Here is a 13,092-nt window from a genome sequence, read left to right on the forward strand (position 1 = left end):
TATATGCTTCCAGGTAGCTTTCCTAGGGCACCATGCCTCTACATGGTACAAAGAAATATGTGAACATTCATCTCAAAAACCCAAATCTGGTTTGTGTGACGTTTGGAGCTTTGAAATAAATTATAAGATCTCAGCAGCACAATGGCCTCATTTATGGAGGCGCAGAGTGCTGTGCACTGCCTCTGCTTCTATGAGACAGTTTTTGTACTTATTATTATACCGAATTCCTTGGACTCCAGTAAGGCTGCAAAAAATTGATAAAACACGCTCTAACAAGTGTTGGCATTGTAATTTGGAAGTGGGTACCTTAGATCATCTCTATTTTATTGTCTTTTGATATTCTCATTTTGGAAGTCTAAATGGAGTAGGATAATATATATTCTTGAGGTACCCATACCGTTATCCATACAAAACTATCTTGTTTGGTACCTCAGTCCTGACTAAATATTCACTCAAAAAGCATAGGGATAATCTTTTAATTATAATGGGTGTGGCCTTACAAATGATTTTGAGAAATTGGAAGCAATGGGATCGATTTATATTTATCTTTTTGGTGGGAGTCTCGTTGTTTATATTATCGTTATGAGTGGTTATTAGCGGAGGAATTAGGTGACTCCAAAAAATTTAAGGAGCTATGGGGCCCATTGGAGTCTTAAATTAAACATCTCTAAAAGGTTTTACATGTTCTTGCCTGGCTTTGAAATTCCATTGTCTCATCCTGACTAGGGATAGAGGGTGGGAGTGGGGGAGGAAAGAAGGGAGGGGGGAGGTGTTTTTACACTTTGGGCTCCTTTTACTAAGCTGCGTTAGGGCTTTAACGCGTGGAATAGCGCACAATACATTGCCACGCACGGTTGACCTTAACGCTAGCATTGAGCTGGCGTTAATTCTAGCTAGGTAGCGCACGGTAATTTCCTGCGTGTGCTAGAAACGCTAGCGCACCTTAGTAAAAGGAGCCCTTAGGGTTTGTGGTTAGAGTATAAGTGCTTCTATGTATTTCATTGTAATATAATTTCTTGCACTTTCTGTATGTTGTTTATAAAATTTTAAAAAATGTTAAATCAAAAGAAGATACTAGCACAAATCCTGCATATATAGCATTTAGATTGTTGGTGCTGACATTTACACCTGCTTTGGAGCAGATTTGAGTGTTAGCAAGTAAATTACTCATGTATTTTATAAAATGCATATCACGACTCCAAACAGACTCCTTCCCTTACACACCTAGTCAACATCTCATACTTCTAGATGTGACCCAATTTTATAAGAGCCAGTGTGAAAAAAAAGATATAAGGGATAACAGGGTGCGTATGGTAAAGTTAGGCTTAACGTAGGCACATTTTTCGATTTTATAAAGGCAACATAACACATATTTGCATTTATAAAATAAGCATTCAGAACTAACCCTAAAAGCATGCAGATCCTAACGGATGAATTTAACTGCTACAAAGAAGGTATATTGTGCATATACTCCCTCTGTGTACACCCTTATTTTATAAATACTTGTTGCAATTCTACCTCTGCCTAAACTATGCAGGAACACTTACACATGATACACCTTTAAGTATCTATGATTTTAATAGCTGATTTTATAAAGGTGTAACTGTGCATTAAACCTGTTTTAAATGCTGAAAATTGCCATTATAAAATTGTGTGGACAAACACAAAGTATATGTACTAAATAGATTGCATTCCTGGTACATAGATTGATTGGAGTGAGGATAGAGTTGTATATAAAATATGCAAGTACTTACATTTGCACCTTTTTTAAGTGGATTTTATTTATTTATCTAAAAAATTTATAATCCACTTAAATCTAAGCGGTGCACATAAAAACATACATAGTATCAGAACAAAACAAAATGAATCAAATATAAGGTAAAAATACAAAGTGCATTTCAATCTGATATATTCACTGGTTCATCAGATTTCAACTCTAACCATCATAGACATTACTCAGTCTTAAAGAATAAAGCCTGTCATAACCCTTCTAATATCACAGAACATTTGCACATTATTGAAGGTGGTTCTGGGTGCTTATTTTATAAAGGCACATGGTTGCCTTTTGTGGACCAAATCATTTATGTTCCCTGAGAATTTGTTTTCCATTTCCAATGTATTTTATGCTGGATGCATTTGACATTCAGTTCTCACAGAAACTCTTATTATCTTTTCAGCTCAGATTGCTTTTATCCAAGACATTGGCCGATTGCCCCTGAAGAGACATTTTTGGAGGTAAAGTAGTACAGCCACTGTTTCTTCTGGTCAATAAACTAGTGAAACTAGGAAATAAGAAATTTAAAGGCAAAAGCTTTCCTAAAGCTCAAGGGTGTTCAAATTCAGTCCTTGAGGGCTTTTCAAGCAGGTTGAGTTTTCAAAATGATATTTGGCTTTCACCCTCTACGTTGTACAGATACAGCCTTTGCCAGAAACCTATTTTTAGGCAGATCCAAAGGCCTTTACTCAATCCTCATTTTTCTTGACCTGTCCTCTGCTTTTGAGGCAGTCAGAGCTTATTATTTCTTAATACAGGCAGTCACCAGGTTAAGAACATCCGACTCATACTAACGAACCGGGGTCTGCTTCTCCCTTCCTGTGTCAACATGTCCTTCTTCCACCACTTCTGTCCCAACGTGACCCTCTTCTTCCCTTCCATGTCCCAATGTGCCCTTCATTGTCCCCCTCCTACTGTGTTGTGTCCCAGATTCTTGCCTTTTCCTCCCTCCCCCCGGGTGTTTACCTCGTCTGGCCAGCTCCCTTCTCCCAGCTGCACTTCTCTTCACAAAGCCGCGAACAGCGACTCCTGCACGCTGCCCATGGCTGACCCAGAAGCCTTCCCTCTGACATCAGAGGAAAGGCTTCTGAGTCGGCCGCATGTAGGAACCGTGGCCGCGGCTGTGAGGAGGGAGCCATCCAGAGGAGGTTAACACCCGCAGGAGGGAGGGAGGCACAGATTTGGCACACAACACAGAGGGAGGGAAGGACGACGTGGGGCACATCAGGACATGAAAGGGAAGAAGAAGGTCGTGTTGGGACAGGAAGGGAGGAAGAGGGGCATGTTGACACAGGAAGGGAGAAACAGGGTCACATTGGGACACAGAAGGAAGGGAGGGAGCATGAACTTCGGACAAAGGGTAGAAGGAAGGAGGGAGGGTGCATGAACTTAGGACACAGAATGGAGAGAGGGGAACATGAATTTGAAACATAGGATGGAAGAATGGAGGGAGTGAGGGAAAGATGCTGAGGTGGGGGAGGGAATAGGGAGAATTGTTGGGCATGGGTGTCTTGAGTGAGAGGGCATGAGAGATGGTGCAAATGGGGAAATGAAGAAAGGAAAATTGTTGGGCATAAAGAGGGAGAAAAAAATATTGGACATGGTGGTGGGAGAGGCATGAGGTACGGATGCATGGAGAAGAGAGATAAAGGGGAGAAATGTTGGATGTGGTGGTGGAGAGGGAATAGTGAGATGTGTTCTTTAATAGACTGTGTACTTTACAGGATACAAGTAACATACAAATTCAGCTTAAGAACAGTTTAAAAAATGGAACTTGTTCTTAACCTGGGTACTGCCTGTACTATGTCCTCATTTGGATTTCAGGACTTTGTTTTGTATTGGTTATCTTTTCTGTCACACTTAGAGAGGCATTTTCGAAAGAACGTCCAAGTCATACTTACGATGACCTGCTCATAATGTTCCGGTAGAGGTGGTGGAGACAAAAAGTGCATCTGAATTCAAGAAAGCTTGGGACAACTACATTGGATCTCTAAGGGAGAGGAGGGGATAGTAGATGACATGGTTAGGCAGACTAGATAGGCCATATTGTCTTTATCTGCCTTCATTTTTTTCTGTTTCTAATTTTTTCTCTAAACCTTTTTAAACCTAGATATGTTAAACTCTGTAACCATATCCTCTGGCAATGAATTCCAGAGCTTAGTTATTCATTGAGTGAAAAAAATACAATCAAACCTCGGTTTGCGAGTGTTTTGCAAGACGAGCAAAACACTCAAGCAAACTTTAACTCGCAAACCGAGCATTGACTCGATCAACGAGCTACGTGGCCTGCCGGAGAGGGAGGTGTGTGTCTGAGGACCAGCTCTGCGGATCTCCTTCCACTTCAAGAGGCGTGCACATGAAGAGGATAGAGAGAGAAAAGGCTGGATAATTCAAAAAGCTTCTCCCATTTCTCTCAAGAAACTCCTAGTCAAACCTGACTTTTCCTCTTCTGTGTCGTGCTCTAAGAGTGCCCATCAGGCGCTCGCTTTCATTCGGGTGCTCGCAGGGGGGAATCTGCCACATCTCCTCCTCCATGCCATCCACCGCCGATTAAGAAGCCATAACAGGAGGGGAGGGGGTGAAGCTGCAGCAGACCTGGCTCGGGATGGCCACGGACCACAGATGCCAGAATGTGCCATCGGAAGAGAACGGCTCAGTGCTGCCTGCCCCCGAGCCACGCCTCCCCCTCCGACGCCCCCCCCCCCCCTTGCTGCTGCTTGACTACGACAACCGCGTGCTGCGGCACCTGCTCCTGCTCACCTGGATGCCGCCGCTTATCGGCTTCACACAGTTTGGACAATTTCTTGCTTGATTTGCCGGGGAGACAATGGCAGTTACCTTCGGCACCCGTGAGGGATGGGGGAAAGTGAAGAGAGAAAGATGATTGGGAAATAAGAAAAGGGAAAGATGGTCGGTGGTAATGGAAAGAAAGGGGAGAAGAGGGAGAAATGCTGAAACAGGGAGTGGGAGAAGTGTTGGACCACAAGAAGACATAGGCCTGTTTTGGGGATCAGGAACGAATCATGCAAGTTTCCCTTACTTTCTATGGGGAATCTTGCTATGATATAGGAGCACTTTGATTTACGAGCATGCTTCTGGAACGAATTATGCTTGCAAACCAAGGTTCTACTGTATTTCCTTCTATTTGTTTTTAAAGTACAGTATTATTTTGAAATTTCTTTGAACAACCCCTAGTCTTTCTGAATTTTGAAAGAGTAAAAAATCAATTAATCACTCAGGATTTTGTAGGTCTCAATCATATTTCCCCCTCAGCCTTCACTTCTTTTAAAGCTGAAAGAGACCTAACCTCTATAGTTTTACTTCATTCCTGATATCATTTTGGTCATTCTTCTTTGAACCTTTTCTAATTCTGTTATATCCTTTTTACAATATAGTGACCAGAACTGCATGCAGTGCTCAAGGTGAAATCTGTTCTCCATGTAAATGAGAGCCACTTTCTGGATTACAAAATTTAATTGACTTTTAATAAAAGTTCATACACCGTGTACATTCCTCTCTGCAGTCTCTTTTTTGTTTTTGATGCTGCCTTTCACTGCAGACATTTTGGATTTCTCTTTGTTTTGCAAGGTGAGATCACACCATCTTATTTTCCATCCTTTTTCTAATAATTCCTGGCATCCTGTTTACTTTTTTTGGCTGCAGCCACACGAGGAGAAGATTTCAGCATATTGTCTACAATGACATCCAGATCTTTTTTTGTTGTTGTTGTTGCCAACTCCTCTTATTGACCTACAGTTGCATTCACTTAGCAGGTGCTCAGTAACCCTCCTCTTTTATTTCTCCCTATACTCCTCCCCGGGAACTCTTAACTGTACCCTTCTCCTCTACTGCCAACTCCAGACTCCGCCCTTTATATCTTGCTGCACCGAATGCCAGGAACAGACTATTTGAGTGAGTACATCAAGCTCCATCTCTGGCAGTGTTCAAATCCAAGCTCAAATCCCACTTTTTTTAGATTGCTTTTAGTTCCTAACTCCGACCTACTTGGAAAGTACTCATGTCTTACCATATATACTCGAATATAAACCGGGATTTTTGGGCCAAAAAATTGGCCCAAAAATGGGGGTCCCGGATTATATTCAGGTCAATGCCCCCTCCCAGAATTTTTTTTTAAGGCCGCCGACACCAGGCTCTGCCTCCCTTCTCCTCCCTGCCCTATCATATCTCTGCTGATCCATGGTGGAGGTGCAGGTGCAGCAGGTCCTCTGCCAATCCATGGTGGAGGTGCAGCGGCTGCGTGATCAAATTTCCTCATCTGAGCGACACGAGCAGCAGCATGATTTGGCGCTGCTTCTCAGTGCTCAGCAGCTTCCTTACTGGCTCCCTGCTATTTGTACAGATTGCAGTGGAAAACATCTAAATTCTGCTCTCCATTATTATTTGATGCATTTCATGGTTCTCTCTTTAAATCGGGCATGGACTTGGTTTAAAAATACCATCTTGGAAGCCCAGACCAAATGTATTCTGCATATTAACAAAGATGGAAAGAAGAGCAAACTACAGCCAGCATGGTTAAAAGGTAAAGTGAAAGATGCTATTAGAGCCAAAAGAACATTCTTAAAAAATAGATAAAGAATCTGAATGAAGAAAGTAAGAAGCAACATAAGCACTGGCAAGTTATGCAAAGTATTGATAAAGAAGCCTAAAAGTGAATATGAAAAGAAACTTGCCACAGAGGCAACAACTCACAGAAACAATTTTTCAGGAACATCAGAAGCAGGAATGCTTGTAAGGGAATCCATTGGGCCTTTAGATCACCAAGGAGCAAAAGGGGCATTAAGGGAGGACAAGGCTATAGCAGAGAGATTGAATTATTTGCTTTGGTCTTTATGGAAGAAGATGTAAGAGATCTACCTGATCCATAAATGGTTTTCAAGGGTGATGATGTGGAGGAAGTGGAAGAAATCTTGGTAAATCTGAAAGATGTACTGAGCCATATTGACAATTTAAAGAGTGATGAATCACCTGGTCTGGATGATATACACCCTAGAGTACTGAAAGAACTCAAACATGAAATTGCTGATCTACTGTTAGTGATCTGTAACCCATCATTAAAATCATCTGTAGTACCTGAAGATTGGAGGGTGAGCAATGTAACTTCAGTTTTTTTCTAAAAAGGGTTGCAGGGGTGATTTGGGAAATTAGACCAGTACGCCTGACTTCAGTGCCGGGTAAAATAGTAGAAACGATTATAAAGAATAAAATTATGGAACACGTAGACAAACATAGTTTAATGAGTCAAGAGTCAGCATGAATTCAGCCAAGAGAAGTCTTGCTTCACCAACTTGATTCATTTCCTTGAAGATGTATGGATAAAGGTGAGCCTGATGATACAGTGTATCTAGATTTTAAGAAAGCTTTCAACAGTATTCCTCATGAGAAACTCCTGCAGAAATTAGAGTCATGGGATAGGAGGCAATGTTCGGTAGTGGATTAGGAACTGGTTATTGGACAGGAAACAGAGGATAAGATTAAACGGCCATTTTTCTGAATCGAGGAGGGTGCTCTGTACTGGGACGGGTGCTATTTAATATATTTATAAAGTATCTGGGGAAGTGTATTGCGTTCAATTCTGGTCACCTTATCTAAAAAACAGATATAGTGGAATTAGAAAAGGTTCAAAGAAGAGCAACCAAAATGAGAAAGAGGATGGAACTCCTCTCATGAGGAAAGGCTAAAGAGGTTAGGGTTCTTCAGTATGGAGCAGAGATGGCTGAGGGGCTTTATGACTGAGCTCTACAAAATCCTGAGTAGTGTAGAACAGGTGGAAGTGAATCAATTTTGTACTCTTTCAAAAATTATGAAGACTAGGGGACACTCAATGGAGTTATATGGAAATATCTTTAAAACAAATAGGATAATTTTTTTTCACTCAAAGAATAGTTAAGCCAGAGCAGTTTGTGTAACTGGGTTAAAAATAAGGTTTGGGCAAGTTCCTGGATGAAAAGTCCATAGGCTGCTATTGAGATGGGCATGGAGGAAGCCACTGCTTGCCCTAGAATCGGTAGCATGGAATCATGCTACTGTTAGGGTGCTTGACCACTGTGAAAACAGGAAACTGGGCTAGCTGGACCATTGGTCCAACCCAGTATGGCTATTCTTGGAACCCAGTGAGGCTGAGTGATGCTTATGGTTCAGTAGGTCTCAATGTTGATGGTGATCAAAGGTGCCAAATAGGCCATTTATGGAAAACAACAGAAGAGTATTATAAAAGTAGGGATGGAGGGAGGAACATCAGAGCTCTGAATGGTATTCTGAAATTTGAGCTCCCTCTCCCCTGATAAAAATAACAGTCTTCCTCCATCAAGGATTATATATATATATATATATATATATATATATATATATATATATATATATATATATATATATATATATATATATATATTTTTAGCATTTTCATCCCTAGAATTGGCCTGGCATAGGCAGTCACAAGATACTGCCAATTTGGGAAAGCTGCACTTTCTGATAAAGGGGGTTAGGTGAATTTGGGACAAATTTTGGCCCTTTTATGACTTGGAAGTTGAGCCTGGAGGTTTTTCTTTGTGGGTGATTAGGACAGTTATGGGGAATTGTTTGGTATTCTATATTATGTTTATGATCTTGTTAAATACCATAGGGGGTTAGGTGAATTTGGGACAAATTTTGGCCCTTTTATGACTTGGAAGTTGAGCCTGGAGGTTTTTCTTTGTGGGTGATTAGGACAGTTATGGGGAATTGTTTGGTATTCTATATTATGTTTATGATCTTGTTAAATACCATATACACTCCAATATAAACTGAGGTAGCCTTTTTTATTCCCCCCCCCCAAAAAAAAAAAAAAAAAAAAAAAAGGCAGGGAGGAAGGCTTATTTGACTAAAAACAGAGGCCAGAAATTTGGGTGATTATGGTGAACCAATCTGTAAAGACTAGACATCCTTGCCATAAGATAAAGCTTGAAAACCACTTAAAATACAGCCTAGGTTGGCCCAGCCTGGCATCTTATATTTTTTATTAATTTATTTGACAAGGGTAAAGTCCAAAAAGAGTTGCAAAAATTAAGCTAACTCCAAATGAGAACATAGGAATTTGATTGCTGAATATTGAAATTTATTTTTGGTGTGCCTGTTTGTACCCTTTATATTTCTGAGTTCAGTTAGAGAGAGAGAGAGTAAATTCATCTAGCATTTAGAGATTTATTCAGTGCCTCTCCCTCTTCCCCCCCCCCAAAAAAAAAAAAAATGGTGCTGAACATTCATTGTGGCAAAAATGGGTGGAATTGTCCAATCAGAAAGGTGCACAAATAAAAGTGTCTTTCAACTCATCTGATTGATCTTTATTCATCCAAAGTCACTCGAGTGATGAGGAAGGAAGAAGTTTCACTCTGTTCCAGCTTTTGAAGGCTCTCTGAGGAAGCCAATGGCGAAACGCGTTAGAGCCTGCTGGAGTGAGCCTGCTTCCTAACCACCCATGCAAGCTAAGTTTCAGCACATTACTACAAACACGTTTTGCTTATATTATATATATATATATTTTTGACATCAGTTAAGTTTTTGCACAAGTTTTTCACTGATTTTTTTCTTCCAATGGAGAAGATGCAATGATAGAGCATTGAAACACTTATAGGGGTTTTCCCCAGTTAGTGTTTTTCATCACCTTTATTCAAGGTTCTGAGCACCTCTCTGGTTGAAAGTCTTCTTTTCTATACATAAGGAGTTCTCCTTTATTTTTGTTTATTTGTTTGGTTCTATCCTTTGGAAGACTACTTGCTATACTATTGACCCAGTATATTTGATTGGGGACACTTATAATGACCAGCATTTCTGTCCTCCACCTTCCAACCACCCGCTCCCCTAGCCTGGTGACTGGCACTTCTATCTCCCCACCCCTAACCAGCATTGCTTTTTTCTTCTTTTGCTGGTCTAAGGCTGTCACTAAAGCCATATGCTAGGAAGGTGTGGGGATTTGAGCATTTGTGTATGCTTAAAGCCTGCCAGCTGCTGAGGGCAAGTGCCAATTGTTACAAACCCAGGACTATTTCTTCAGCATTAGTGGAAGCTGTTGTATGCAGTCTTGTAGGTGAAATGCAGCCACTGTTCCTGGGAACATTATGATTAAATACAATTTTTCTTTTTCAAATATATCACAAGTCTGTCCGAACTGTGCTTCTAGAAATGCTTAGGTCATATAACAGAAGGTGCAGCCTGCATTCCTATGTTTTATTCACACATGGCTGCATAGTTTTGTAAAAGCCCTCTCCCACTAATAAAGCATGCTTTATAAAATCACCTTATTGTAGAGCAGCACCTTTTCAGCCTGAAATAATAGGAAATCACATTTTCACAGTCCAAATGAGTGCCAGATAAGGTTTGGGAACAGCTGAGTTAAATTATTAAAATGGTGGTTGGGTCAGGAATGCAGTATGGTGTCCTTTCTGAGTTATTGATTAGAGAATGACAAGGTGACAAAATTCCTTACCGTTCCCGTCCCCGCGGATAACAATCCCATGTCATTTTCTAGTGTCTATTTCAACCTCGGTCCTTCTACACCAGCATTCTTCAAAGGAAAGTTTGCGGGTCAGTGGTTGTGGCCATTCATACTCTGATTCTTCCCTCTTTCCTTAAAGAATGACATCATGATGATTTCCCGCGGGGACGGTGATAAATTTTGTCACCGTGTCATTCTCTATTATTGATGATTCTAGTGATTTTCCTTGCAGATTGAAACTTGAGTCTTTGACTGACAGAGATCCTGGGGTCCTGCACCAAGACAGTGGTGATGAGGACCTTGATAGCACACAGCTAGGACAAGTGCTTGCACATGCAAAGAAGAATGACAAGATTAATGAACCTGCATCTGAGGAATCCTGTCTTCCAGCCAGCCAGCCAGAGCCCTGCACATCACAAGTATTTATGGAGGAAGAAGATATACAGATAGAGGAGTATTATAGTGACTGAGGTCCAACATGTCTAAAAGACTTATTATATAACAAAATGTATTAAGCCTTGATGTACAAGTGAATCAACTTGCCTCCAATGGCAAATCTGTGTAGCTAATGTCATTAGCAGGCAGTGAATGCCAATATCATTGAATGAAGCCTCTAACAATAGAAGCATAAGCAGTGTAAAATGCTGCAAATACAATAAGCCGTGGTAAATAGCATGAAGATAATTTAAAGTTTATTTTTTTATCACAGTGTTTCTATCTTGTAGGTGATGCTATAGTGTGGTTTATTCATGCATATGGTAGATTTTTCTAGAATATTTATTTGATGAAAATGTATACCTGAAATCACTTGTGCACAGATCCTGTGTGTTCAGTATTGGAACTGTTTAAAATGTAAATAAAACAATATCAAATGCCTTGTTTTATTAATATTTATTTGTGCTCTTTTGCTGTGGAAATTTTACGCATGCCTGTAAACTAAAAGCTTATTTTTAGACATCTTTCCTGGAAGAAGTACATGTTTTTTCACAAGGAGAAAATAAAATGGCTTTATCTAGTGAAAATTAGAATGGAGGGAAAAAAGTTCAATAATTTACAAAAATATTCTCTCCAAAAAAAGAAATAATCTCACATTACCAACCATGTATCGCCACTATTTACTAGAGAAAAAGAACCTTCATGCCAAAGTATAAATCAGCTAAATGGTGACCACTATAAACTTCAGTGTGTCGCCTTGTAAACGTAACTGGTCCAAAAAAACCTCTAGCTATTAACATATGTGCCTTGGCTCTTTATATATAAACTAGTCTTTAAGCCCGTTACATTAACGGGTGCTAGAACATATGTGTGTCTGTCTTTATTTCTTTCTCTCTCTCTCCTTAGCTCAGGGAACACGATTTTTTTAGTGCGCATGCACGTCCTACCATTTTATTATATTAGATAGTATATGCCTCTGGCCTTAAACTTTCAAAAATCTTTATAATCCAGAGAGCTAAAAAAATCAATATTTAAGAACAAAATAAAAACAACTTATCTGTAATGTTTTTCAGTGAGTGTACCCTTCTCATCTCATCTATGGTACAAAGATATCTTTAAAGCCACTGATGCTTTTATTACATTAATGTGGTGCTTCTACAAGATCCTGGCTGCCACACAAGTCTCAAGAAAGGTTTCTTGTTTCATCCTATCATTGCTGCCTCAAGAAATCATCTCTTCAATCCTGCAGGCACCAAAATAGTCAGAGGAAAGCTAAAAACCATGGATGATCCTATTCCTAAAGCAGAGAGAAAGGAGGACTGAGCTGTAATGAACACTATCTTCCCTGCCTGCAGACTTTTCCAGTTTCCTCCAGGATAGTTTGTATTGAACATCTCTGGCACTTATTCCAGTTGCTTTGAAAGAGGTTTCATCTCTAAAAAGTACACGAGAGCAGTCCCTCTCTCCAGCCTGCCATGAAGAAAATTCTGATGAGAGTAAAATAAATTATTTGGTTAGTGCCAAAAAAAGGGAATATCACAATGCAACAACCAAAACACAAATGCAAAACATAGACAAATCTTATTCTTACTACTATCTATATTGCATAACCTGTATTTTAGAAAAATACAACTATAATCTTTGGCCTGAAAATGAAGAAAAGCGCACCAGTGTGACTTTTTCTACCAGTTAGTGAACTGACAAAAATATTTTTAATAAATGAGCAGATGCAACAAGATAACATCCACTACTAAATTCCAGTACAGATCTGTTATGTATTTTTCTAGATGCAAAGCCTGAAATTGATATCTATAGAAACAAGAGTTTAAGGTGTGTTACAAGTTAAAACATTAGCCCCATCTTTTGCAAAACCGCAAAAGCAGTTTTTAGCGCAGGCCGATGCACTGAATGCGCTGCTCCCAATGCTCATAGGAGGAGTGCAGAACATTCAGTACACTGGGCTGCGCTAAAAACCGCTTTAGTGGTTTTGTAAAAGGGGAGTTAAAATAATAATAATAAAAACCCAACCTGGAACGCTTCAACAATTAAAATACTTGTTGAAGTTTAAAATATAAATGGACAAAAGAACATTCAAGACACACATGCACAGACTTCTTTTTCTTTTCTAATACACAAATGACTTTCAGGGGGACCTGCATACCCACTGAAATTCAGGCACTCTCAAATGTGCACACAGAAAGGCTATCCACAACTAAATAAACTAAATCTTGGGTTTATATACCTCTCATCTTAATCTCATATACAAAAGCATCTGCCTCCTCTACATACACACAACGCCACCCCCCGCCCCGCCAAGGGGTTAAATTCCCACTGCAGCTTTTTGTGATCCTGGACAAGTAACCTAACCCTCCATTGCCCCAGATACAAAAATCTA

The 13,092-nt window shown here is 40.0% G+C and overlaps 1 protein-coding gene across 11 annotated transcripts in view; it reads left to right on the forward strand.

Moving 5' to 3' along the window:
- Positions 1–11,138, forward strand: part of RAD17 (RAD17 checkpoint clamp loader component) — a 91,585-nt gene extending 80,447 nt beyond the window's left edge. For 6 of the 11 annotated variants that reach the window (XM_033927156.1, XM_033926572.1, XM_033926652.1 and 3 more), the window contains 2 exons: positions 2,178–2,235; positions 10,495–11,138. In XM_033927156.1, coding sequence (XP_033783047.1) covers positions 2,178–2,235; positions 10,495–10,732 — 296 coding nt within the window. In that variant the 3' untranslated portion in view covers positions 10,733–11,138. Of the gene's footprint in view, positions 1–2,177; positions 2,236–9,125; positions 10,342–10,494 lie in introns of those variants that run through there. The other 5 variants (XM_033927068.1, XM_033927248.1, XM_033927438.1 and 2 more) reach the window with 2 other exon arrangements.
- Positions 11,139–13,092: the final 1,954 nt, after the last annotated feature.

The sequence above is a fragment of the Geotrypetes seraphini genome, chromosome 1 (assembly GCF_902459505.1).
Source record: "Geotrypetes seraphini chromosome 1, aGeoSer1.1, whole genome shotgun sequence".
NCBI lineage: Eukaryota > Metazoa > Chordata > Amphibia > Gymnophiona > Dermophiidae > Geotrypetes > Geotrypetes seraphini.